The following is a 26,032-nucleotide window of genomic DNA, read 5'->3' as shown; positions in this document are numbered from 1 at the left end:
GAGACTAAAAATATCCCCAGACCCCTGGCAGAAGCAACAGCAAATCCTTTCTGGAGTAACCAAATGTTAGCCTAGGCCTCAAAGAATTACCACATATTAATACTCCAAAGGATATTAGGAACTTGTGGTCAAAAGTACTTAAACACACATGGAAACAAGGCAGCATGCCTGAAAAATTGACAGAAATTAGAGAGATGAAACAAATCTATAAAGATTTCAAAAACTGGAATAATCAGACATAGACTATAACTGTTTACTATGTTTAAAGAAATGTTAAAGATAATCTAGAAAGTACATGCAAGACACAGGAAATCATAAAGAATGAGCAATTAGCTGGAAGATAACTAAATAAAACTTCTGTAGATAAAAAAGTAAGCCACTGAGTTTTTTTAAAGTTTTATTCAGATATAGTTCACAATTTACCATTTACAATTCACTAGTGTATTCACAGAGCTGAGCAACCATCACCAAAATCTAGTTTTTAAACATTTTTATCACCCCCAAAAGAGACCCTATACCCCTAGCCATCATCCCCCAATTTATTTATTTCTCCTACACCCCTAGGAAACCACTAATCTACTTTGTCTCTACAGATCTGCCTACTCTGGACACTTCATGTAAATGGAATCATACAACATCTAGTCATTTGTGACTAGCTTCTTTCACTTAGCATATGTTTTCAAGGTTGATCTGCGTTGTAGCATGTATCAGCATTTTCTTCCTTTTCATTGCTTAATAATGTTCTATGATATGCATATATCAAATCTGTTTAACCCTTCACCAGTTGATGGGCATATAGGTTGTTTCTAGCTTTGAAGTATTATGAACAATGATGCTACGAACATTGGTGTACAAATCTTTGGGTGTACAAGTGTTTTCCTTTCTATTGAGTATACACCCAGAAGTATAATTGCTGGGTTATATGGTAACTCTATATTGAACCGTTGATTGCCAAATTGAGCTCCACATAAATTACACCATTTGACATTTGAAACCAGCAAAACACAGGGTTCCAATTCCTCCACATCCTCACCACTTACTATTTTTCTATTTCTTGGATTATAGCCATCCTAGTGAGTAACAAAAGGTATCCCACTGTGGTTTTGAGTTACATTTCCAATTATGTTGAGCATCATTTAGAGCAGTGGTTCTCATGCTGCAGGTACATCAAAATCACCTGTAGGGCTTATAAAAATGCAGGTCCCTGAGCCCTACTCCAGATCCACTTAATCAATGTCTAAAGGGTGGCACTTGGACGCATGCATATGAATGTTCTCTATTTATGAGTACAATTCAGTGGCACTGAGTACAATCACAATGTTGTGCAACCATCAACACTCCATTCCTAAAACTTTTTCATGGTCCTAGAAAGGAACTCTGTACATATTAAAAATAACTCTGTATTTTCCTCTCCCCCAAACCTTGGTAACTACTACTTTCTGCCTCTATGAATCTTACTCTAGGTACCTCTAAGTGGAATGAAACAGTATTTGTCATTTTGCATCTGGCTTATTTCACTTATCATGATAGCTTTGGGATTCATTAATATTGTAAAGTGTCAGCATTTCCTTTCTTTTTAAGACTAAATAATATCCCATGGTATGTATGTATGTATGTGTATGTGTGTATGTATGCATGTATGTATATATCATATTTATATATGATAAATATAACATTTATATATGATTTATATATGATAAATATATATTTATATATATCATTACATATATATATCAAATTGCCTTTCTCTATTCATCTGTCAATGGACACTGGGATTGCTTCCACCTTTTTGGCTATTATGAACACTACTGCTGTGTAAACATGAGTGTGCAAGTATCTATTTAAGTTCCTGCTTTCAATTATTTGGTGTATATACCTAGAAGTGGAATTGCTGAATCATACACTGGATCATTATAGAAATAACTGTATGTTTAACTCTTTGAGGAATGGCTGCATTGCTTTTCCCATAGCAGCTACACCATTTTACATTGTCACCAGCAATGCACCAGGGTTATAGTTTCTCCACTTTCTTGACAATACCTGTTCTTTCTCTCTCTCTCTTTTTTTTTTGGTAATACGCATCCTATCAGGTATTAAGTGATATCTTGTGTTTTGCTATTGGCATTTCTATAATAACCAGTGATGATGTAGAACATCTTTTCATGTGCTTATTGGCAATTTGTATATATTCTTTGGAGAAATGTCTACTGAAGTCCTTCACTCATTTTCCAATTGTGTTGAGTTTTATTGTCGTTGAGTTATAGGAGTTCTTTATATATTCTGGTTATTAATCCCTTCTCAGATACAGGATTTCAAAAAATTTTCTCCCATTCTGTGGGTTGTCTTTTCATGTGCTCCATTTCTGCATGCCTTAAAACACTGTATGGATTTTAATACTGACTTATGCTTAAAATCACGCTAACATTTACTGATTAAAAAATTAAGTAACAAACTGATGATTACCAGGGGGGAGAAAGAGGGAGGATGTCTAAAATAGTTTATGGAGATTAAGGAGTGCACATGTGATGAGCTCCGGATGTTGTATGGAAGTGTTGAATCACTATATTGTACACTATAGTGTATTGAAAATAATATTACCCTATACAGTAACTAAATGGAATTTAAATAAAAACTTTAAAAAATTAAGTATCCACATTTTAAAACATGAAGTGTTTACTGAAGGCAGAGGCTTACATGTAAATATAAACTGATAACCGATGGTAAAAGGAATACTGCAGGATTATACTGAAAAGGGGGAACAAAGGAAAATTAAGGACTATAATTTCTTTAAAATTCATGAAAACTCAGTTTCTTATTACTTTAATTCTATAAATATTAAAATATTACAAATTATTACTATTAACATTAACACAAAACTGTTCCTAGTATAAAAAGCAAAATTTAAGTGAACTTCTTAAAACCAAATAGAATCTAGGAAGAGTCACATATAAAAAACAAAAGAAATTTTGGAACGTGTGACAGAAAAACACCAAACATTTTAAGTTTAAGTGAAATACGTGCGTGATATTTCAGGAGAAATACTGTGATGGTTGGTAGTGAGAATCAAGATAGAGTAGCCTTTAATATAACCCATTTGGCCTTTCATGTAGGTTTTTTTTCAAAGGGAATATTAACTCAGGTTATGCTACTTTAAGGAAAATAAAACATCACATTTAGTTGGGTGGAACCCCAAACATTTTCACAAATGAAAGATTCATGACATCAGATGATAATTTAACAAACACACTTTTCAGAGTTAAGAGGCAGAGTAATAGGGGGACCTATGCTTGCCCCCTCCAACGAACACAGCTAGATAAATATCAAATCATTCTGAACACCCAGGAAATCAATCTGAGGACTGACAGAACAAACTGCACAACTAGAGGGAGAAAAGAGGCCAGCCACATCATGGAAGTTAGGAGGTGAGGAGACGTAATTTGGAGAAGAAAAGAACTGCTGGTGAGGCAGAGGAGAGGAAGCCCAGATCAGGAAAAGAGAGAGAGAGACAGAGAGACAGAGAGACAGAGAGACAGAAAGACAAGAAAAACACTTCCCCTACACCACTGATGGGGAAAGTGAGGGGGCTAATTATCACAAGTATTTACAAGCAGTGGAGCACAAAGTCTGGTTTTAGAAGTCCATGCCATGGGGCGCCTGGGTGGCTCAGTCGTTAAGCATCTGCCTTTGGCTCAGGTCATAATCCCAGGGTCCTGGGATGGAGCCCTGCAGGCATCAGGCTCCCTGCTCCGCGGGAAGCCTGCTTCTCCCTGTCCCACTCCCCCTGCTTGTGTTCCCTCTCTCGCTGTGTCTCTCTCTGTCAAATAAATAAATAAAATCTTTTAAAAAATTTAAAAAATAGGGGCGCCTGGGTGGCTCAGTCGTTCAGCGTCTGCCTTCGGCTCAGGTCATGATACCAGGGTCCTGGGATCGAGCCCCACATTGGGCTCCCTGCTCCACAGGGAGTCTGCTTCTCCCTCTCCCACTCCCCCTGCTTGTGTTCCTTCTCTTGCTGTGTCTCTCTCTGTCAAATAAATAAAATCTTTAAAAAAAAAAATTTTTTTAAAAAAAGGAAGTCCAATGTCATCACTGGGATTGAACCTGGCTGGCGAAGAGGTGCTCCTGTGGAGAAGAAAGGCAGAGGCTGGGGAGCAGACAGCATGATCTGAGGATCCCCTGGGTTGCACTAGGAGAGACAATTCCCTTTCATGGAGAGCATGTGGGAGAATGGCACTGCCTTTGTGGGAACAAAAGAGCAGGCAGGTGCCATTGAGTTGCCCCATTCTTTAGCATAGGAGACACCTGCTTAGGGCAGCTAACCTGCACACCAGCTTCTTGTGCTTATGGTAAACTCCAAGCCCCTGTGCGTTCCTGCAACCACCCTTCTGGGCCAAACCAGCACCAGCCACAGTGTGACGAGACCCTCCCCCAGAGGATCAGTGCAGGTCCATGCATCGCAGGGTACCTAAAATTTGGAGTTCTGAAACCCAGTCTGTATGCCTCTGATAAAACACAGGAGCATGGCACCACCAGGTGGGCAGATGCTCAGACAGAGAGAGGGTGAAGACATATATCTGAGGAATACATGGGACAAATGAGGGGAGACTGTTCGCTCTTCTATGAGAGCTTTCTGAACACTGGCAGGTGCAAACTTCCCTCTCTGGGGATGAAAGAGATGGCTGACATTTTTACCCCTGCTCGTAAGAACAGACAGATTGCAGTGAGAAATACAGTGCCCACAGTGGAGGCTTGAGCTGCTTACACCAAACCCCAGCCCCCTGGACTCTGCAGGTGCTTTTTTCTTTCTTTTTTTTGCTAGGACAAGTATAGCTAATACTCAGAGCAGGAGCGCCACACCCCTCCCACCAGAAGACCAGCACAAACCCTCCACATGTACCAGTCTACTAGCCACAGAAAGCTGCAAAGCTTCAGCTCTAGGGGAAATAGGATCAGCCTGTTCTAACAAGTGGACCAAAAACACCTACTTAAAACTCACCACACACTGGAAAAGGAGCAAACACTCCACGCTGTAGGCAAGGAGAAATTCTGCAGAGGACTGACCTGAAGGAAAGAGCAGCGAAAACACAACAGCAGAGTGCACACAGCACACACCAGAAACACTTTCTGAAGCACCAGGTCCTGGACAGTATATGACCTCTTCTTAATACAACCAATACTCTCAGGAGCAGAAAATATAACAGGCTTTCATAAGACACAGGAGAAGACAGAGACCTAGACAAAATAACAAGATGGAGGAATTTGTCCCAAAACAAAGAAGAAGAGGTCACAGGCAGGGATCTAATCAAACCAGATATAAGTAATATGCTTGAACCAGAATTTAAAACAACAATTATGAGGATACTAGCTGGGCTTGAGAAAAGCAAGGAAGACACTAGGGAGTCCCCTGGCGCAGAAATAAAGACCTACGAACTAGTCATGGCAAAACAAAAACTACTATAACCAAGATGCAAAACTGACTGGATGTAATGACCACAAAGATGGAAGAAGAATAATGAGTAAGTGATATTGAAGATAAAATTATGAAAATAATGAAGCTGAAAAGAAGAGGGAAAGAAAAATGTTAGATCACGAATGTACAGTAGAGAAATGAGCGACTCCATAAAGCATAACATTTGTATCATAGGAATCCCATAAGTAGAGAGGGTAAAGGGAGCAGAAGGTTTCTTTGAGGAAACTATAGCTAAAAACTTCCCTAATCTGGGGAAGGAAACAGACATCCAAATCCAGGAGGCACAGAGAACTCCCATCAAAATCAACAAAAGCAGGGCAACACCAAGAGATATCATAGTAAAATTTGCAAAATAAAATACAGAGATACGGACAGAATCCTAAAAACAGCAATGGAAAATAAATCCCTGGAATGTCTGGGTGGCTACTCTTGATTTCGGTTCAGTTCATGATCTCAATAGGGATCGAGCCCCATGTCTGGCTCTGCACTTCAGCAGAGAGTCTGCTTGAGATTCTCTCTCTCCCTCTCCCTCCGCCCCTCCTACCCCTGCTCCTTCTCTCGCAAATAAATAAATCTTTAAAGAAAAAGAAATCCCTAATGTACAAGGGAAGACGAATAAGGTTAGCAGCACATCTAACCACAGAAACTTCACAGGCCAGAAGAGAGTGGCATGATACATTCAACATGCTGAATAGGAAATATATGCAACCAAGAATAACCGATACAGCAAGGCTGTCATTCAGAATAGAAGGTGAGATAAAGGGTTTCCCAGACAAACAAAAATTAAAGGAGTTTGTGACGACTAAACCAGCCCTTCAAGAAATATTAAAGGGGACACTTTGAGTGGGAAAGAAAGACCAAAAGCAACAAAGACTACAAAGGAACAGAGAAAATCTCCAGAAATATCAATGTTACATTTAATACAATGGCACTACATTCATATCTGTCAAATCACTGTGAATGTAAATGGACTAAATGCTCCAATCAAAAGACACAAGGTGTCAAAATGGATTTACAAAAAAAAAAAAGACCCATCTATATGCTGCCTACAAGAGATTCATTTTAGACCTAAAGACATCTGCAGATTGAAAGTGAGGGGACAGAAAAATCCTTACCATGCAAATGTATGTCAAATGAAAGCCAGAGTAGCAATAATTATACAAGACAAACTAGATTTTAAACCAAAGACTGTAATAAGAGATGAAGAAGGGCACTATATGGGGATAAAGGGGTCTATCCAATAAGGAGATGTAACAATTGTAAATATTTATGCCCCCAACTTGGGAGAACCCAAATATAAAAATCAATAACAAGGAAAATCATTTATAACAATAGAATAATAGTAGGGGACTTTAAAACCCCACTAACAGCAATGGACAGATCATCTAAGCAGAAAATCAACAAGGAAACAATGGCTTTGAATAACATACTAGACCAAATGGACTTAACAGATGCATTCAGAACATTTCATCCTAAAGCAGAAGAATACACATTCTTTTCCAGTGCACATGGAACACTCTCCAAAAGAGAATACATACTGGGTCACAAATCAGGCCTCAACAAGTACAAAAGATTTAGATCATACCATACGTATTTTCTGACCACAATACTATGAAACTTGAAGTCAACCACAAGAAAAACTTTGGAAAGAACATAAATACATGGAAGTTAAAGAACACACTACTAAAGAATGAATGGGTTAACCAGGAAATTAAAGGAGAAATAAAGATATACATGGAAGCAAATGAAAATGAAAACATGACGGTCCAAAACCTTTGGGATGCAGCAAGAACAGTCATAAAAGGGAAGTATACAGCAATACAGGCCTACCTCAAGAAGTAAGAAAAGTCTCAAATATAAAACCTAACCTCACACCTAAAAGAGCTAGAAAAGAAATAGCAAATAAAGCCTAAAGCCAGCAGAAGAAGGGAAATGGTAAAAACTAGAGCAAAAATAATTGATATAGAAACAAAAAAGAACAGTAGAACAGATGAATGAAACCAGGAGCTCTTTGAAAATTTTAATAAAATTGATAAACCCCTAGCCAGACTTATCAAAAAGAAAACAGAAAGGACCAAAATAAAATCACAAGTGAGAGAGGAGAAACCACAACCACCACTACAAAAATACAGTTATAAGAGAATACTATGAAAAATTATATGCCAGCAGACTGGGCAATCTGGAAGAAATGGATAAATTCCTAGGAGCATATAAACTTCCAAAACCAAAACAGAAGAAATAGAAAACTTGAACAGACCAACAGACAGCAAAGAAATTCAGTCAGTAATCAAAAAACAAAAAACAACAACAACAAAAAACTCCGAAAAAAGAGAAGTCCAGGATCAGATGGCTTCCCAAGGGAATTCTACCAAACATTTAAAGAAGAGTTAATACCTATTCTTCTCAAACTAATCCAAAAAATAGAAATGGAAGGAAAACTTCCAAAATCATTCTAGGAGGCCAGCATTACCTTGCTTCCAAAACCAGATATAGACACCACTAAAAAAAAACAAGTACAAGCCAATATCCCTGATGAACATGGATGCAAAAATTCTGAACAGAATACTAGCAAATGGAATCCAACACATATACTGAAAGAATCATTCACCATGATCAAGAGGAATTTATTCCTGGGCTACAAGGGTGATTCAATATTCACAAATCAATCAACGTGATACACCACATTAATAAAAGAAAGAATAGGAACCATATGATCCTCTCAATAGAGGCACAAAAAGCATTTGACAAAATACAGCATCCATTCCTGATAAAAACCCTCAACAAAATAGGGATAGAGAGAACATACCTCAACATCATAAAGGCCATGTAGGAAAGACCCAGAGGTCATATCATCCTCAACTGGGAAATACTGAGAGCTTTTCCTCCAGGTCAGGAACAAGAGAGGGATGTGCACGCTATTATTATTTAACATATTACTGGAAGTCCTATTCTCCCAATGAGACAACAGAAAGAAATAAAAGGCATCCAAAATGGCAAGAAGTCAAAGTTTCACTGTTCAAAGATGACATATTCTATATAGAAAACCCAAAAGACTCCACCAAAAAATTGGTACAATTAATACATGAATTCAGCAAAGTCACAGGATACAAAATCAACATACAGAAATCTTTGCATTTCTACACACCAATAATGAAGCAGCAGAAAGAGAAATCAAGAAATCAATCCCAGTTACAACTGCAGCAAAAACCATAAGATATCTAGGAATAAACCTAAGCAAGATAAACCTAAGCAAAGAGATAAAAGATTTGTACTCTGAAAACTATACAACACTTATGAAAAAAAAATATAAGACACAAAGGAATGGAAAAACATTCCATTCTCATGGATTAGAAGAACAAACATTGTTAAAATGTCCATACTCCCCAAAGCAATCTACACCTTCAATGCAATCCCTATCACAATACCACTAGCATTTTTCATAGAGCTAGAAGAAACAATCCTAAAATTTATATGGAACCACAAAAGACCCTGAATAGTCAAAGCAATCCTGAAAAAGAAAAGCAAAGCTGGAGGCATCACAATTCTGGACTTCAAGCTATATGACAAAGCTGTAGTCCATCAAAACAGTATGGTACTGGCATAAAAAAGGACACAAAGATCAATGGAACAGAATAGAAAACCTACAAATGGACCCACAACTATATGTTCAAGTAATCTTAGACAAAGCAGAAAAGAATATCCAATGGAAAAAAGACAGTCTCTTCAACAAAAGGTACTGGGAAAACTGGACAGCTACACGCAGAAGAATGAAAGTAGACCACTTTTTTCCCACCGTACACAAAAATAAACTCAAAATGGATGAAAGACCTAAATATGAGACAGGAAACTATCACAATCCTGGAGAAGAACACAGGCAGCAACCTCTCTGACCTTGGCTGTAGCAACTTCTTACTAGACACATCTCTGGAGACAAGGAAAACAAAAGCAAAAATGAACTACTGGGACTTCGTCAAAATAAAAAGCTTCTTGGGGCATGTGGGTGGTCAGTCAGTTAAGCATCCAACTCCTGGGTTTTGGCTCAGGTCATGATCTCAGGGTCATGAGATCAAGCCCCATGTCAGGCTCCATGCTCAGCGTGGAGTCTGCTTGGGATTCTCTCTCATCCTCTCCCCCGGCTCCTCCCCCTGCTAACGTTCTCTCTGTTTAAAATAAATAAATGAATCTTTAAAAAAAGATAAAAAGCTTCAGTACAGCAAAGGAAACAATCAACAAAACTAAAAGGCAGCCTATGGTATGGGAGAAAATATTTGCACATGACATATCTGATAAAGGGTTAGTATCCAAAATCTATAAAGAACTTAACAAACTCAACACCCCCCAAAAATGATCGAGTTAAGAAATGGGCAAAAGACATTAGTAGACATTTTTTCCAAGGAAGATATACAGATGGCTAACAGACACATAAGAAGATGTTCAACATCACTCATCACCAGGAAATACAAATCAAAACCACAATGAAATTCCACCTCACACCTCTCAGAATGGCTAAAATTAACAATGCAGGAAATAACAGGTGTTGGCAAGGATGCAGAGAAAGGGGAACGCTCTTACACTGTTGGTGGGAATGTAAACTGGTGCAGCCACTCTGGGAAACAGTATGGAGGTTCTTTAAAATGTTAAAAGTAGAACTACCCTATAAGGCAGCAATTAAATTACTATGTATTTACCCAAAGGATACAGAAATACTGACTTGAAGGGGCACATGCACCCGGATCTTTACAGCAGCATTATCAACAGTAGCCAAATTTTGGAAAGAGCCCAAACATCTATCAACTGATGAATGGATAAAGAAGATGTAGTGTACATATATGATAGATATTACTCAGCCATAACAAAGAATGAAATCTTACCATCTGCAAGGATGTGGATCAAGCTAGAGTGTATTGTGCTCAGTGAAATAAGTTAGAGAAAGACAAATACTATGATTTCACTCATATGTGGAACTTAAGAAACAAAATAGATGAACATAGGGGAAGGGAAAGAAAAAATAGAGGGAGGCAAACCATAAGAGACTCTTGACTACAGAAAAGAAACTGAGGGTTGCTGGAGGGGAGGTAGGCAGGGGATGAGCTAAATGCATGACGAGTATTAAGGAAAGCACTTGGTTTTTTTGCTTGTTTGTTTGTTTGTTTGTTTAAGGAGAGCACTTGTGATGAGCACTGGGTGTTATATGTATGTGATGAATCACTAAATTCTACTCCTGAATATATTCCACTATATTTTAACTAACTAGAATTTAAATAAAAACTTAAAAAAACAATTATACTTTACAGAGTTTAGAAGCTTTGAACAGTTAGTACTTTAGATATTGGCTATCATTTAAAATCACAATGAATGAGGCCCTCTTAGTTCTTAAATATTGCATTGCCTTCAAAAGTATACACTTTAAGATCTATATATGAGCTATTAACATTTTGCTATTGGTTATTAAAGACAAGTGATTCTCTAATATTTGAAAACACTGCAGCTGGCATTTTCTCTAAGATAAAACAAAATTTTAAATGAAAAAAAAATTAAATGACCAAATTTAGTACCCTTTATTACTCAGATATTAATAAAGATAGCTCTGGACATCCCTTTTCTTCTTTAACTACACTGTAGCTCTCTCATTGGGATGACCACCTTTGGTTACTTAATTATGTCTCCATTTTTGTCATCCAAAACACGATGGTACAATAAATCTAACAGTTTCTGACTGATATAAAAATGAAAATGTGTGCCTTATTACAAGTGATTTTCTTCTAAAAGTCTGTAAAAATCTGTTTATAATATAGCAAAAAAGCAGTTCTGTAAAATACTAACATTCAAATTCTGTTTTCCCCAAAGCAAAATCATTCTTGAGAACCATCATCATTATTCCATTCTCTAAAATGCACTGCTGTTATAAGGTATATCACTGTAACTAGTGATATGAAATGAGGTATCATTTTAAGATGCATGTACACACTTCCACCCCCTATTATTTTTTATAATTTATTTTATCCACAATGGCATCACTTCTCGGCCTTCTGGCTAAGATCAAGTGTATTTTATCCACAATGGCTAATGGGTACTTTCTAACCTGTATCCCCTAAATAAACCTGACATATCACTTGGGGAAAGTACCAGAATAAGGTAACTAACAAGTAAGAAATCTCACTCCAGACCAAAAAGAGCCTAGGTTTTGCTCTGTGAACAGTGACAACCTTGGGCATACAGTCACAGACATACATACAGACACATGAATTTATTGATGATAAAATAATAACTATTCATTGTATTTTTTAAAAGCCCACAGAAAAGAATAAGAAACATTCTAAAAGATCCTCATAATGAATCCACCCAAAAAAACAATTTCTGTTAGCATTTTGGTGTATTTTAGGTATCTGTGTATATTTTTACTATAAGGTTGGGAGCATAATATATGTCCTGCCTTGCATTTTCCTTCTTTTCCTTCAACCTTTGTCTATTTGATGAGAAATATTTCATGGATTTGGTTTATATGCCTTTTATTATTGTGGTTCAATTTTTTAAGTAACACACTGGAATTTTATATATTTTCTTTTACGGATTTATTTACACTAATAATTTTTCTGAAATAAAAGCTCTTTACAAACTAAGGGCATTATTCCAATATACTGTATATGTTTTTTCACCAGTTTGTTCCTAGTTTAGTTTGACAATTTAGTGGTTTTTAAATTAGAACTATTTTGTGCTTTTACAAAACGAACACATCCATTTTATTCAAATGCACAAATGAAAAAGAACTTACATGGTAAAATTACTAAAACAACACTCATCAGAAAAAGAATGTCTTTTGAAGATAAAAACAGTAAGTGCATCTGTTACCTGTTAAGTGATCTAAGTAGTACTGATAGAGCTTGCACTGAATAGGAGTCATTCTCACAGCTAACACATACTCATGTTTTGGAGGCAAGAACTTTGTTAATGCCGTATAATCTTTCCTCTGTAATTAACAAGAAAGAGAACGAAATTAGTTAACCTAAATATATGACAGGAATTGACTGCTCTAAGAATCATCATTGCTTGCAACTAAAAGATACACATAAATAAATAGGTACCAAACATACAAGAAAACATTTTCTTAAACATATTTAGCCTCTTTAATCACATAATCATCATTATATGATTGTAGTTAATATATATCATATGACTACACAATATGATGCACTGGTAAAAGGATACTGCAATACACCAGGCAGGTTTTAAATTGAAGTGGTCATATTACCAAATGGTCTTCTCTATACAGAAAAACAAAAAAGAAAAAAAGTATATAGGGGATACGGTAAGCAGTGCTAGGAAAAAAAGACTTGCTTTAATCATACACTAAAAGCAATGAATCAATGTCTGATGCAGTCTAGTTTGTCCTTTGGGTAAGATGTGCCATTACGCCAGAGGATAACACATAGCTTTAGGGAAACTGTTTACCCAGTTGAGAAAGCAAGCCATGTATAAGCACTCTTGATACCATTTAATTAAAGGAACAAGAAAGAAAGAACACTAATGTGCTAGGTACAAATGACTACCTAAACCAGGAAAATACTGTCTGGGTAGTAGCAGCAATACAGAAACTGAGGACTTGCTAGTACCTGTGGCTAACCTGAACAAAAAGGATGACTGCCTTATATGATGGTAGAATATCCAGCCAGAAGGACAGCCCATTTGTTTATTTGTTACATCTTTGTGGCTACAATTAGTATCTAGTGTCTAAAGAAAAAGTGCAGATTTTGAGATCTACGAACTGCTTACTCATTAATACAGATTCACTAAATATCTGTATTTAAACACTACTAACCCATTCAGGTTAGTGTATGACTTCAAAGTAATAAAATTGTTTCTTCAGGATTACATTTAAAAATGGCTCCTCCACAATTCATAATTGCCTTTCCTACAACAATTTCAAATAAGTGAGGTTCAGGCCACTCTACTATAAAATTAGGGTGGACATAGGAATTTCTTAATCATAACAGCTATGTTCCTTTTACATACTCCCTATCTTAAAGATGAGGAATCTAAACATTAGCATAGTAAAATATGAAGCTATACACTTGGCAAATGAATTAATCAATTATGCTATAAATGGAACTCTTTTTTTTTAAAGTTCAAAGTTTCAAAAACTTCTGAAGACAATGCAAGAAGATTTACTATAAAACTATATACTAAAAAGGGGGAAAGAAAACACAAAATAATTAAATTCAGAAAACATTTGGGATTATAACAGTAACAATATTTTATTATATGGAATGTATTTGTACCTGAACACATCCAGCTAACATCTCATAGAGAATGTGAGCACGCTTCTTCATCACTCTGACATCTACCATGGTAGAATCTGCACACTGACCATTTTGGATTGGATTTATAAATCGATTTCTGAACTCTTTAATGGATCCCAGCAAATTTTCCTTGATAAAGTTAACCATGCAATGATCTAAGAGAGAAGACATTAGTTCACTAATAACAATAATGGCTAAAAGGGACTCAGAAAAATTCTCTGATAAAATATTCGTGTCAAAAACACATGCCATGGAAGCATTAGAATTAGCTACAAAGAAAGAACAGCAAACTGAACATAGACTAAACACTGGTTTTAAGTCTGATCTGGAACTGGATTACCTAACCCAGATGAGAAATTCAAATAAAAACCATCCCTAAATTCTAGACATGAACGTTTAAAAACAACATCTAAGAACATTTTATTCTAATTCACTATTCTCTATAACAGATATGGAGTATAAAACAAGTATTCTATAATTCTAACCATGATTTTATGGTCAGCAAGGGTATCTTGTGAAAAATACATAGATACTGAATCGAAATAATAAAATCAGATAATAAACCACTATATCAAACTTTATATTAACTGATCTAGTTCCAGAAGCCCTTAAGAGTTATCAGCTGCCCTATACTACATAGGACCACAATGTGAAATAGCATTTTTTCCACTGTTTCAATATAATTTTATTAGTAGTTATTACATCAAAATTGGTATTTATAGGAGCCAACGGACTGTCTTAGAAAATTCTAAGGAATATGTATTTGGATTTTAACAGTAAGATAGAACATATTCTCATTATAGGACAGTCCTTAAAAAGTCATGAATAATAATAAGAATTAAATGCAGTTCAATCAAGAACTCGAAATGAACTCTACATGCAGTGTCACTGAAATCAAAGTTCCATGGGAGTATACTACTATGGATGTGAATTTCATTGGCAAACACCATAGGTTTGCTTTCTTCACTGTATCATAATACTCTTCTAATTAATATTTTATTGTTTTTGCAATGTGAAGTAGCATTTCTACAAATGGAGTAACAGAAAAAGGGGAAACTACAACAGATAAAAATAAAGATAAAATATAGGTTACAGTGAAATAATAACCAGTTCTACAAATAATAAAAAACAGCTAAGTTACTATACACTAAATGAATGGAAATAATAAAAATAACAAAAAACTATTACATTGGATTATAATAGGAAATTTCAATTTATTTGCTGAATAACTCATGTTCCCTCTTAAGTATCACCACACATACGAAAATGAGAAAAAAATCACAAGTTATCTGGATTCTCATCTGTCCTCAGTCTCAACAAATTCTATGCTGATATAGATTCAACACAACTCTCCTTATCCCATCTTCACATTCCTAAAACATTCACACGTGCCATTTCTTTTCAATTTCCTATAGTAACTCCCCCCAAATTAGATATATTTCATTACAATATCTCCTGAATTTGTAAAGCAATCATTAAGACTTCTGATAATTTTTCTAAATTTCAAATTCTATGTTTATATTTAAACACTCAAAATAGCACACCTGTTGACTGTGGTTTACCATTCATATTTATAAAGCATTCCACTTGAAATGTATGGTATTCTTTCACAGCAGACTAAGATGGACCTACGCAGATCATAGTCAGACACTATATTAGACAGAAGAAAGGCAAATGGCAAAGTGGCAAAAATGTATCTGAGGCAATGCCAACTCTACAGCATAATTGCAGATATTAACTCACACTCAATTAGGTTATTTTGAAGTGGTGTTCCTGTTAAAATAATCCTCCTCCTTGACCGTATAGAATTCATAGCTTTTGAAACAGCAGATGCTTCATTTTTTAGAATATGACCTTCATCACAAACAACAAAGTCAGGGCCTATAAAAATGTTTGGAAAAACAATATTTAATTAGTATATAGTAAAATTTAAAATGTAATTACAAATCGAACATGTAATCCATTTAAGCAAATAAGTTAACTCTTTAAAGTGCTGCTCTTATGGGAAGATAAAATAATATCCTCATAGTAATAGTCGTATTTTGGGCTCCTGGGTGGCTCAGTCGTTAAGCGCCTGCCTTTGGCTCGGGTCATGATCCTGGGGTCCTGGGACTGAGCCCCATGTCAGGCTCCCTGCTTGGCAGGTGGCCTGCATCTCCCTCTCGCACTCCCCCTGCTTGTGTTCCCTCTTTTGCAGTCTCTCTGTCAAATAAATACATAAAATCTTAAAAAAAAAAAAAGTCATATTTTATCTGCTGCTGTATTTACTGTATTTTGTAATGTGGCACTAACTAGTATTAATTATATCCCAACAGTAGAGTATTAAACTAATACTATAGATGGTACTTAAGATTCTCTCAATAAGAAACAAAAATAAACAAAAATAAAAATAATCAAAAGAGTAAAAAGATCCCTCCCAACAGATTTAAGGTATTCGAAAAATAAAATCTTTTATACTTGGAAAACAGTATCTAAAGATATATTTCAGCACTAGTGTATCAAGTGAACACAACTGCCTAAGACTACTAGCAATTTATATATACATGAAAAGACAAATTTCAAAAATCACCTTTTAAGGAATACTATATAAATCACAATACAGGGGCGCCTGGATGGCTCAGTCAGTTAAGTGTCTGCCTTAGGCTCAGGTCATGATCTCAGGGTCCTGGGATTGAGGAGCCCTGTATCAGGCTCCCTGCTCAGCAGGAAGTCAGTCTGCTTCTCCCTCTCCCTCTGCCCCTACCACTCGTGTTCTAATAAATAAAATCTTTTAAAAAATTAAAATAAAAATAAATCACAATAGACTCTGCAGTATCTCCCATTTAACATATTCCAAATAATGAACGCTCTTTGCAGGGGGAAAGTTTAACTGATAACGCAGCTAAATTGATTGTTATATGGCTACAGGGCGGATGGGAAGAACACTTTCCAAGCTATAAAAGATCTTACAGCTGAAAGTGACTCTTTCAAAAGAAACATATACACTTTATTAAAATAACATATTATTGTTTTCTAAAGTATGGTTTATATACAATTTGCTTGCTGGTTAATATACATACATTCTACTTAAATACTGATTTTAACAATAACAGTTGTCAAATTACTCCCTATCTGTTGGCAGTAGAGAAAATTTATCTTCTACATGATTTCAAAAGTAAATGCTTCAGTATGATTGATCAAATAATGTAATTGTTAATCAGTATTCAGATGGGGCTACACAAATATTAAGACTTTTTAAAATTACTTATATACTTTCTTAAAAACTAAAATCTATACCTAGCTTTGTATTAAAAGACTACATACTGTTTTTTTTAATCCTAAAAAGTTTTCTGAGGAGAAAAATTGCCTTTTACATGTGACTTAAATGATTTTCACCACCATATTCACTGTTCATGAGGGTATGGTAAAACAGGTACTCTCATACAATCTTTGTGAGAGTCTAAATTACTATTAGATATCTTGGAAGACAACTTTACAATATCTATTAAAATGTAAAATGTATGCACCCTTTGACCCATATTTCAATTTCTGGGAATTTATCCTAAAGGTGTATTACTTCCCCAAGTACCCAAAGATACATAAAATAGTCCCTGAAGCATTGCTTGTTTTGGTGAAAAATTGAAAACAACCTAAAAGCTTTTCAAAGGGCATTAATAAAACTATAATGGAATGTTGCAGAACTAAAATTAATGATACAGATCTCTATGTACTAACCTGGAAATATATGCCAAATACATTATTAAATAAAAAGAAGCAAGTTGTAGGGCGCCTGGGTGGCTCAGTTGGTTGGGCGACTGCCTTCGGCTCGGGTCATGATCCTGGAGTCCCTGGATCGAGTCCCACATCGGGCTCCCTGCTCGGCAGGGAGTCTGCTTCTCCCTCTGACCCTCCCCCCTCTCATGTGCTCTCTCTCTCTCATTCTCTCTGTCTCAAATAAATAAATAAAATCTTTAAAAAAAAAAAAAAAAAAAAAGAAGCAAGTTGCACAATCTATATTATGATACTATTTGTATTTAAACAACCACCTCTGGGGCACCTGGGTGGCTCAGTCAGTTAAGCATCTGCCTTCGGCTCGGGTCATGATCCTAGGGTCCTGGGATTAAGCCCCACATCAGCCTCCATGGTCAGCAGGGAGCCTGCTTCTCCCTCTCCCTCTGCCTGCCATTCCCCCTGCTTGTATTCTCTGTCAAATAAATAATTAAAATCTTTAAAAAAAGCCACCTCAAACAGGGTGGCTTTATCTATGTATACATATATGTAGTAAAGGATTAACCATGCCCAAAGAAAGGCTAGGCCTTTGCCCTCAGCACCTGGGAGGTAACCTCTAAACTTGGAATGTCCTGCCGGAGAAGATGGTCTTTGTTTACCTGGATGGCTTGGGACACACACCAGATAGTCTAACGAGGTCATTTATGGGGGCAGTGGTGCCTTTGGGCCATATGGCATCTTCTTGAACTTTGGAGGGACTAAAGACTAAGATCAGTCACATGGGTGGTCAAACATGTCTATGTGACCAAGTCCAAACTCTGAACACCAAGGTTTGTAAAAGTGTACTTGCTTAGCAACACTCCATACTTACTGTTATGTATCACTGCTGGAAGAAGTAACTGCTGTCTGCATAATTCCACTGACAGATCAGCCTTGGAACTCTCCTGGACCCTGCCCTATGTGCCTTTTCCTGTTGCTGATTTTAATTTGTATCCTTTCACTGTAATAACCCATAACCACGAGTATAACAGCTTTTCTGAGTTGTACTGAGTCCTAGTAAATTACTGAACCTGAGAGTAGTCTTGGACTTCTAAACACTGCAATATAAAATACATGCTTAAAAAAAAAAAACCCACACAATCTGATTAAAAAGTGGAGAGAGGATCTGATCAGAGAATTTTCCAAAGAAGACATGCAAATGGGCAACAGGTACATGAAAAAGACCTCAACATCACTACTCATCAGGAAAATGCAAATCAAAACCACAATGAGGCATCACCTCACACCTGTTAGAATGGCTATTCTCAAAAGAACAAGAGATAACAAGTGCTGGTGAGGATGTGGAGAGAAGGAAACCCTTGTGCACCATTGGTAAGAATGTAAATTGGTGCAGGCACTATGAAGGTTCCTCAAAAATTGAAAAGTAGAACTACAACATGAACCAGCATTTCTACTTCTGGGTATATATCCAAGGAAACAAAATCATTATCTCAAAGAAGTATCTGAACTACCATGCTCACTGCAGCATTATTTGCGAGAGCCAAGACAGGGAAACAACCTAAGTGTCCACTGACAGATGAATGGATAAAGAAAATGTGGGGTATATATCTATATACAATGGTATATTATTCAGCCATAAAAAAGGAAATGCAGCCATTTGTGACAACATGAATGAAACTTGAGGGCATTATGTCAAGTGAAATAAATCAGACAAAAAAGGCAATAACTCTATGATCTCACTTACATGGAATCTAAAAACAAAACAAAACAAAACAAACTCAAAGATACAGAAAATAAATTGGTAGTTGCCAGAAGCAGGTGATAGGAATGAGTGAAATGGGTAAAGATGGTCAAAAGTTATAAACTTCCAATTACAAGATAAATAAGCCCTGGGAATGTAATATACAGTATGATAATCATAAATAACAATACTGTATTATATACTTAAAAGTTGCTGAGAGAGTAAATATTAAAAGTTCTCATCACAAGAAAAAAATTTTAGCTATCTGGTTGATGGGATGTTAACTAGACTCATTATGGTGATCATTTTGCAATATATACATATATTGAATCATTATGTTGTATATCTGAAACTACTATAAGGCTATAGGTCAATCATATCTCAAAAAGTACATGCTTGTCTGCATAAACACAAAAAAATTTCTGGAAGGATATACAGGAAACAACAGTGAAACAGGAGGAAGGGAACTTTTACTTTTTAATATACACCTTTTCCTTCTGTTTATATTTTGCTCAAGAACATGTATTGCTTTTATAATTTAACTTAAAAAGAACTATTTATTAGTGTGACAATGAAAGGAAAGGGGACCCTATCCTTAGTAAAGATATCTGAGGGAATAAAAGTAGGAAGAAAGAATAAAAGTAAATATATTCATCAATAATCCTGAGTCAACAAAAAAGCTAAAAGATGTTATTCATATTCTATTTACTAAGATAGGAATGTATATAACATGCTAACATTAAAAAGTTTTAAAATCTTTAATGTTTAAAAGAAATAAGTTTTAATAATCTTGGAAATGTATTTTCTGGAAAACCTCATTCCAATGAGGTGGTAGGATTTGAAAATAGCTACTGTAGAAATCATTCTAGACAAAGTACAGGGAGAATGTAGTCATAAGGCTCTGGAGAGTGGAAGAAAAGGGATTTAGCAAGAGGCTTAGACAAAAGTTCTCCTGTTCAAAAATAAAGCCTGACTGAAATAGTTCAATACACCATGGAAATTTGTCATTATTTTATATAATTACATAGGTCTATTTTATTGTTTAAATCAAGCTACCTTAAATTAATATTCTGTGTGTGCATAAAGGATTGAAGTACTGGTAACATGCTACAACACAAATAAAACTTGAAAGCCTTACCCTAAGTGAAAAAAGTTAGATATTTTATGATTTTACTTTTACAAAATGTCCAGAAATATTTTTATGAAATGTCCAGAAAAGGCAAATCCACTGAGACAAAAAGTACATTGGTAGTTTCCCGTGGATAGGGCATTTGGGAATGACTGCTAATGAGTACAGAATTTCTTTCTGAGGTGATGAAAATGCTGTGGAGTTCAAGGGAATAGTTGTGAGAGTTACATAACATGTGAATACATTAAATGCCACTGAATTGTAAACTTTAAAATGGTTAAATGGATTTTATGTTATGTGTATTTTTACCGCAATAACTCTAGTCATTAAATTAAAATGTGGGATAATGCAGATTAATATTCAAGCTACCACAATGAATAAATGTTTAGCATGACTTAAAGTAAGTAACTGTGGTATGAATTAAAAAAGGCAAGTATAGTAATGAGGTTATAAACAGATTATTCGTTTGTCAAAGCCCAATAAACTCCACATTACAAAGAATAAACTTTAATGTATCTAAATAATAAAACAAAGGAACTGACCTAAGTGACTTTAGAAAATATTTTAACTATAAATTATAAAGCCATAGACAAAAACAATCATATAAACACTGTACTATATATAGTTGGTAAACTTGTTTCTCACAGAGGTACAGGTTAACAATTCCGAAATTACTTTGCATGTATAATGAGTCTGGACAAATAAATAAATGGATGGTGGATAGCTGTAGCCAGGATTCTCATAGTTGGAAAAGTAAGTAACAGATTAACAAAGAAGGTGAAAATGAACACTGATACTGGATTAGACTCGAAGACACCATTATGAAATCAAGTTTATCTCTACGCACTCACACACAAAGGGACAGATTTGTGTGTAGATGCAGATTTGTACACATATCACCTGCTGAGAGGACCTAGAAACAAAGATACTCCAATAGCAACAAACATTCCCAAGCACCCAGATCTTGGTTTGTAAACACCATTTTTCAATAAAAGGCACCATGGCACACTACTGAAATGGTTAATTCTGAGGCAGAAGGCAGAGACAATATAACATAAGCCCGGAGTACCTTACAGTACCAGAAAGTAATGAAGTGCTTAAAACAACAACAAAAAGTATGACATATTAAAGGGATACAGGAACCAATCTACAAACCTGAAAGAGCTCTCAATGCCCAAATTGGAACAATTTGAACAACAAAATAAGTAACATAGCATTAGTTTATAATCTAACATATAAAATAATAATAGTCTGTACTGATATAAATCAATGATTGATTATATAAATAAGTAGAAAGGACAAATCTTTCTTAAAGAAAAACTCCAAATTTTATGTGCAGATAATGGCCACTAAGGGAGACAGAGCTTAATTTCTGCCTTCCCCCAACTTGGGTAAGCTAGACTTTGTGACTGACTTCCAAAGAACAGAGTAGAGACAAGTGAAAATAGTAGATCCAGTAATGTCATGTCGATCTAATGTACCCTGGATATGATGTGATGAGAAAGGTATTTCACCTCTGGTAAATTTTTTAAAAAACCTATAACCCCAGTCTAATTACAAGAAGAAGAACAAACACACACTAGTGAACATTCTATAGACTACTTGCACAACATTCAAGACTGACAAGATAATGAAAAATAAAGACTGAGAAGTTGTCATAGACCAGACAAGACTGTGGAGACATGACAATTAAATGCAGTGTAATACACCCTAGATCAGATCCTGGAACAGAATGTGGACATGAAAAATGGTGAAATTCAAATACAGTTTGGAGTTTAGTTACTAACATATGCCAACAATGTATCAATTTCTTAGTTTTGACAAATCTACCATGGCAATGTAAAATGTTAACAGTGGGAAATCTGGGTGCATGGAATATGGGAGTTGTTTTTTTGTTGTTTTTTATTTTTACTATCCTTTCAAATTTTCTGTAAAAAATTATTCCAAAGTAAAACATTTTTAAAATGTCACTAAATGATTTACATGGAAATAACAAATGTTATTCTTCATGTCAAGCTTTAATTTTTTAAAAATTTATTTCCTCGGGGCGCCTGGGTGGCTCAGTCGTTAAGTGTCTGCCTTCGGCTCAGGTCATGATCTCAGGGTCCTGAGATCGAGCCCCGCATCGGGCTCCCTGCTATGCGGGAAGCCTGCTTCTCCCTCTCCCACTCCCCCTGCTTGTGTTCCCTCTCTCGCTGTGTCTCTCTCTGTCAAAAAAAATAAATAAATAAAAATAAAAATAAAAATAAAAATAAAAATTTATTTCCTCATGAACAAATCACAATGTTAAGCACCTGAAACTGTTGTTTTACCTATTCCAAAGCAATCTTCTTAAAAATCTGTTGCAATACTATTCACTAGCTTAAAGTTCTCTGACGATAAAACCACAGAACTTTCAGACAAATACTTGATAAACTTATTGAGCCTTAGATTTACAATGGCAATGTTACTTTGGTACACGTTAATTAAATCATTATCTTAAAAAAGAGGCAAAACAGTACAAACATTCAGTTATAAGATGAATAAGGTCTGAGAATCTAATTTATAACATGGTAAGTATAGCTGATAACACTGTACTGTATAATTAAAATTTGCTAAAAGAATAAAACTTAAATGCTCTCACCAAAAAAAATGGTGGTAGTAACTATGTGAGGTCATAGATGTGTAACTCAAAGGGGTGAATCCTTCTGTTAGGCAGGAAGCTAGGCCTAAGCAACAGGAGGATGGAACCAGATGTCCTGATAGAGAGCCCCCAACTGAGGACCACCCAGGGACCACTCCATTCCACACATCTAGCAGTCAGTTTGCAGTTACAACATCCCGACAGAGTTAGAGTTAAGTTTGTTGTGCTTGTTGCACTTGTGCAGAAAGCAGTCACTTGTCCTCATTTGACCGATGTCTCTAAAATAGAAATAATGTTGTGGTTTCCTACCCCATTAAGGCATTTCAAATATATTTTGGGAAACGACATGGATAGTCGGCTCATCATTATATAATCCAGGCCTGTCACTCAAATGTTTTGACCCTAGGACCCACCCAAAAGAAAAAATTGATATAAGCCCACACCCAGGAGTTTTCTGGGCCTTTGTCTCTTTTGAGTAGCCGACCCCTCCTTTGGTATACTTTAATAAAACTTTGCTCTGCTTTTCTTTCATTTTCCTCTCCTGTAATTCTTTAATGTGGGCAGTGAAAATAACTGAGGCTTCTTTCCTTTTCATTCTCTCAGTAACACTTCCAAAATGTATTCATTTATCAAAATCATACATTGTACACTTTAAATATTTTACAACTCTGTCCATTATATCTGAATAAACCTGAAAACAATAAATAAAATTTAATAAAAAGGAGGCAAATTGATGGATTCCAAAGAATATTGTTATTTTGACAGTGAAAAAGTGAAAATTAGACTTTCTTAACACACATCTAAAGCCTCAATAAGTGCTTCAAAGTAACTAGATAAGTAAGATAAAGTTTAAAAAAAATACAAATAATTAAAAATTAATTAGTTTTGTGAATAATGCAACTTGCTGCTTTTCCAAGTGCCAAATAAGAATTAAATATTTGGATCTTGCATTATGAGAATTACTGTCATAAGGCTAGACAGTATTGTAAATATTAACCTTCCATAGTGATAACACTTTAAAACACAGGGAAAAAAAAAACATGCAGCAATTCTTCTAATGACATAAAATTAGGAAAGAAATTTAACTGTTTCCAGAGTATGGAGAGAGGTCTTGTTACCATCTAATATTCAGACAGTTGGAAGAAACTGCAATTGTGACTTAGGCACCTGATGCATTTTTAGTTGTTTTACAAGATCTCCCTGAAAACCTCAAACACTTCCAGACTCAGCAACTGAATTCTGAAAATTTGGCAACATTAAGAGTGCTTTCACCTTAATAAAATTATACTAAGAAACAGAAAGAAGGAAAAAACCAGAAGGACAAATGAAACAAAAACCAGATACTTAGTAGTTGCTTGTTAAACAGAACCTCAGCATATTTTTTATTCAACTTGCTTATTTATCTCAGTGCCTGTTAATATATTACCTGGATCAACCAAAGCTTTGTTAAAGATTTCCTTAAGTTTCCTACTCTTCACATTCCTTCCTTGAGCAAGATTTCTGTACATCTCATAGCCTATGATCATAACACCACCATCTTCTTGCCACCTCTGCAGCATGTAGCTTCTCTCCTGAGGACGTTTCACAGTTGCTAATTCAGAGACCTTTTGTGGGAAAATAAAGATTCTTAAAGGTAGCTATTAGGAATGTAGGAATACTGCATATTCCCATGGAAATATGCATAATTGGTAATTAAAAATCTTTTTCTTTTACTATATGAATTTCATGTCGTTATTTTAATAAAAGAAAATATTTAAATTATAATACCTCAAGCTTCTCATCATCTTTTAATCCCTCCTGCCACTTCTCAAATTCATTCATCCAATTCAAAGCGGTATTAAGAGGACAAACCACTAAAGCTGTGCTGAAATCCAATTTGTCACACAAAAGAACCGTATGAAGAAAACTTACCACCTACAAGAAAACAAATTAAGTTACCATCTTCAACTAAAATATCGGCAAGAAAGTTAAAATAAAACAATCTTACAATTTACTAGTTTTGTTTTCTTTTACCTTTAAACAATAAAGCAACCAACCAAAGGTCACAATTTCCATACCAGGCAAAGTACGGGGAAAGAGATATAATATATAAAAAGACGGAGTTTGATTACATGATGTATAAGGTTCTTCCAACTCTAAAGCTCCATGATCCTATGATCAATAATAATAATATGAATATAAGAAATAACCATACCAAAACTACGACTAAGTCCCTAGTCTCTGCACAATGTCCCTCCCCACAAACTCAGAAACTGCTATTGCCAATTTAGAAGAGAACAGTGTTATACGGTATTTTTCCATTCTAAAGTGTTCTGAATTGGTATCTTGGGAAGATGAAGGTGGAGTACGAGGACCCTAGGCTCGCCTCATCCCACAATTAAAATAACTATCAAATCATCATAAATATCCCAGAAATTAACTTAAAGAAACTGGCAGAACAAACGCCACAAGTGAAGGTAGAGAAGAGGCCACATCAAAGAAGGTAGAAAGTACAGAGATGTGGTTTGGGACAGAAACGGTTCAAGGCCACTGTGGTGGGGAGGGAAATGTGGTCATGGAGAAGGACAAAAGACAGCCTACCACACAGGGGAGCACAGAGGGAAAATGAATCCCCAAAGCAACTGGCTTGAAATGTGAGGAGGCTGAATTTGGTGAGTTCTTGCAACCAGTGGGGCTTGAAGTCCAGAGTTTTAAAGGTCAGCAGGCATGACTGAGATACAGCCCAGAGGACAATGTGCTGCTCTTGGAGAGAAGGCAAACAGTGCACGGACATACAGCATAGAAACAGCGAAATGAAGAGTACCTGGGGCACACAGTGGGAGGGTACTCGCTCATCTCAGACCACATCCCAGGGAAATAGCATTCACAAAGAGACCCCTCCAGGAACAAAGAAACCTGGCAACATCATCTTCCCAACCCTCCCCTCAGCATAAGCACAAGGTCACCTGTGGGAAGCAGAAGAGCACTGACACTTGTTACTTAACTTGCTTAGACTAAGCCCCAACTGCCAACATTCCAGCAGAAGCACCCCTCTGGGTCATGCTTCCCTTAGTCCCGGGGCAGAAGG

General features: G+C 35.8%; 1 protein-coding gene across 7 annotated transcripts in view; it reads right to left on the bottom strand.

Annotated features, from left to right (window-relative positions):
* Positions 1-26,032, bottom strand: part of ATRX (ATRX chromatin remodeler) — a 305,789-nt gene that overhangs the window by 86,481 nt on the left and 193,276 nt on the right. For all 7 annotated transcript variants that reach the window (XM_032387887.1, XM_032387888.1, XM_032387891.1 and 4 more), the window contains 5 exons: positions 24,733-24,879; positions 24,392-24,569; positions 15,508-15,645; positions 13,744-13,919; positions 12,317-12,434 (listed from right to left, as the gene is read on the bottom strand). In XM_032387887.1, coding sequence (XP_032243778.1) covers positions 12,317-12,434; positions 13,744-13,919; positions 15,508-15,645; positions 24,392-24,569; positions 24,733-24,879 — 757 coding nt within the window. The remainder of the gene's footprint in view (positions 1-12,316; positions 12,435-13,743; positions 13,920-15,507; positions 15,646-24,391; positions 24,570-24,732; positions 24,880-26,032) is intronic.

This window comes from Phoca vitulina, unplaced genomic scaffold (assembly GCF_004348235.1).
Source record: "Phoca vitulina isolate PV1807 unplaced genomic scaffold, GSC_HSeal_1.0 scaffold51, whole genome shotgun sequence".
NCBI classification, from domain to species: domain Eukaryota; kingdom Metazoa; phylum Chordata; class Mammalia; order Carnivora; family Phocidae; genus Phoca; species Phoca vitulina.
This window is presented reverse-complemented; position numbering and strand designations above follow the sequence as displayed.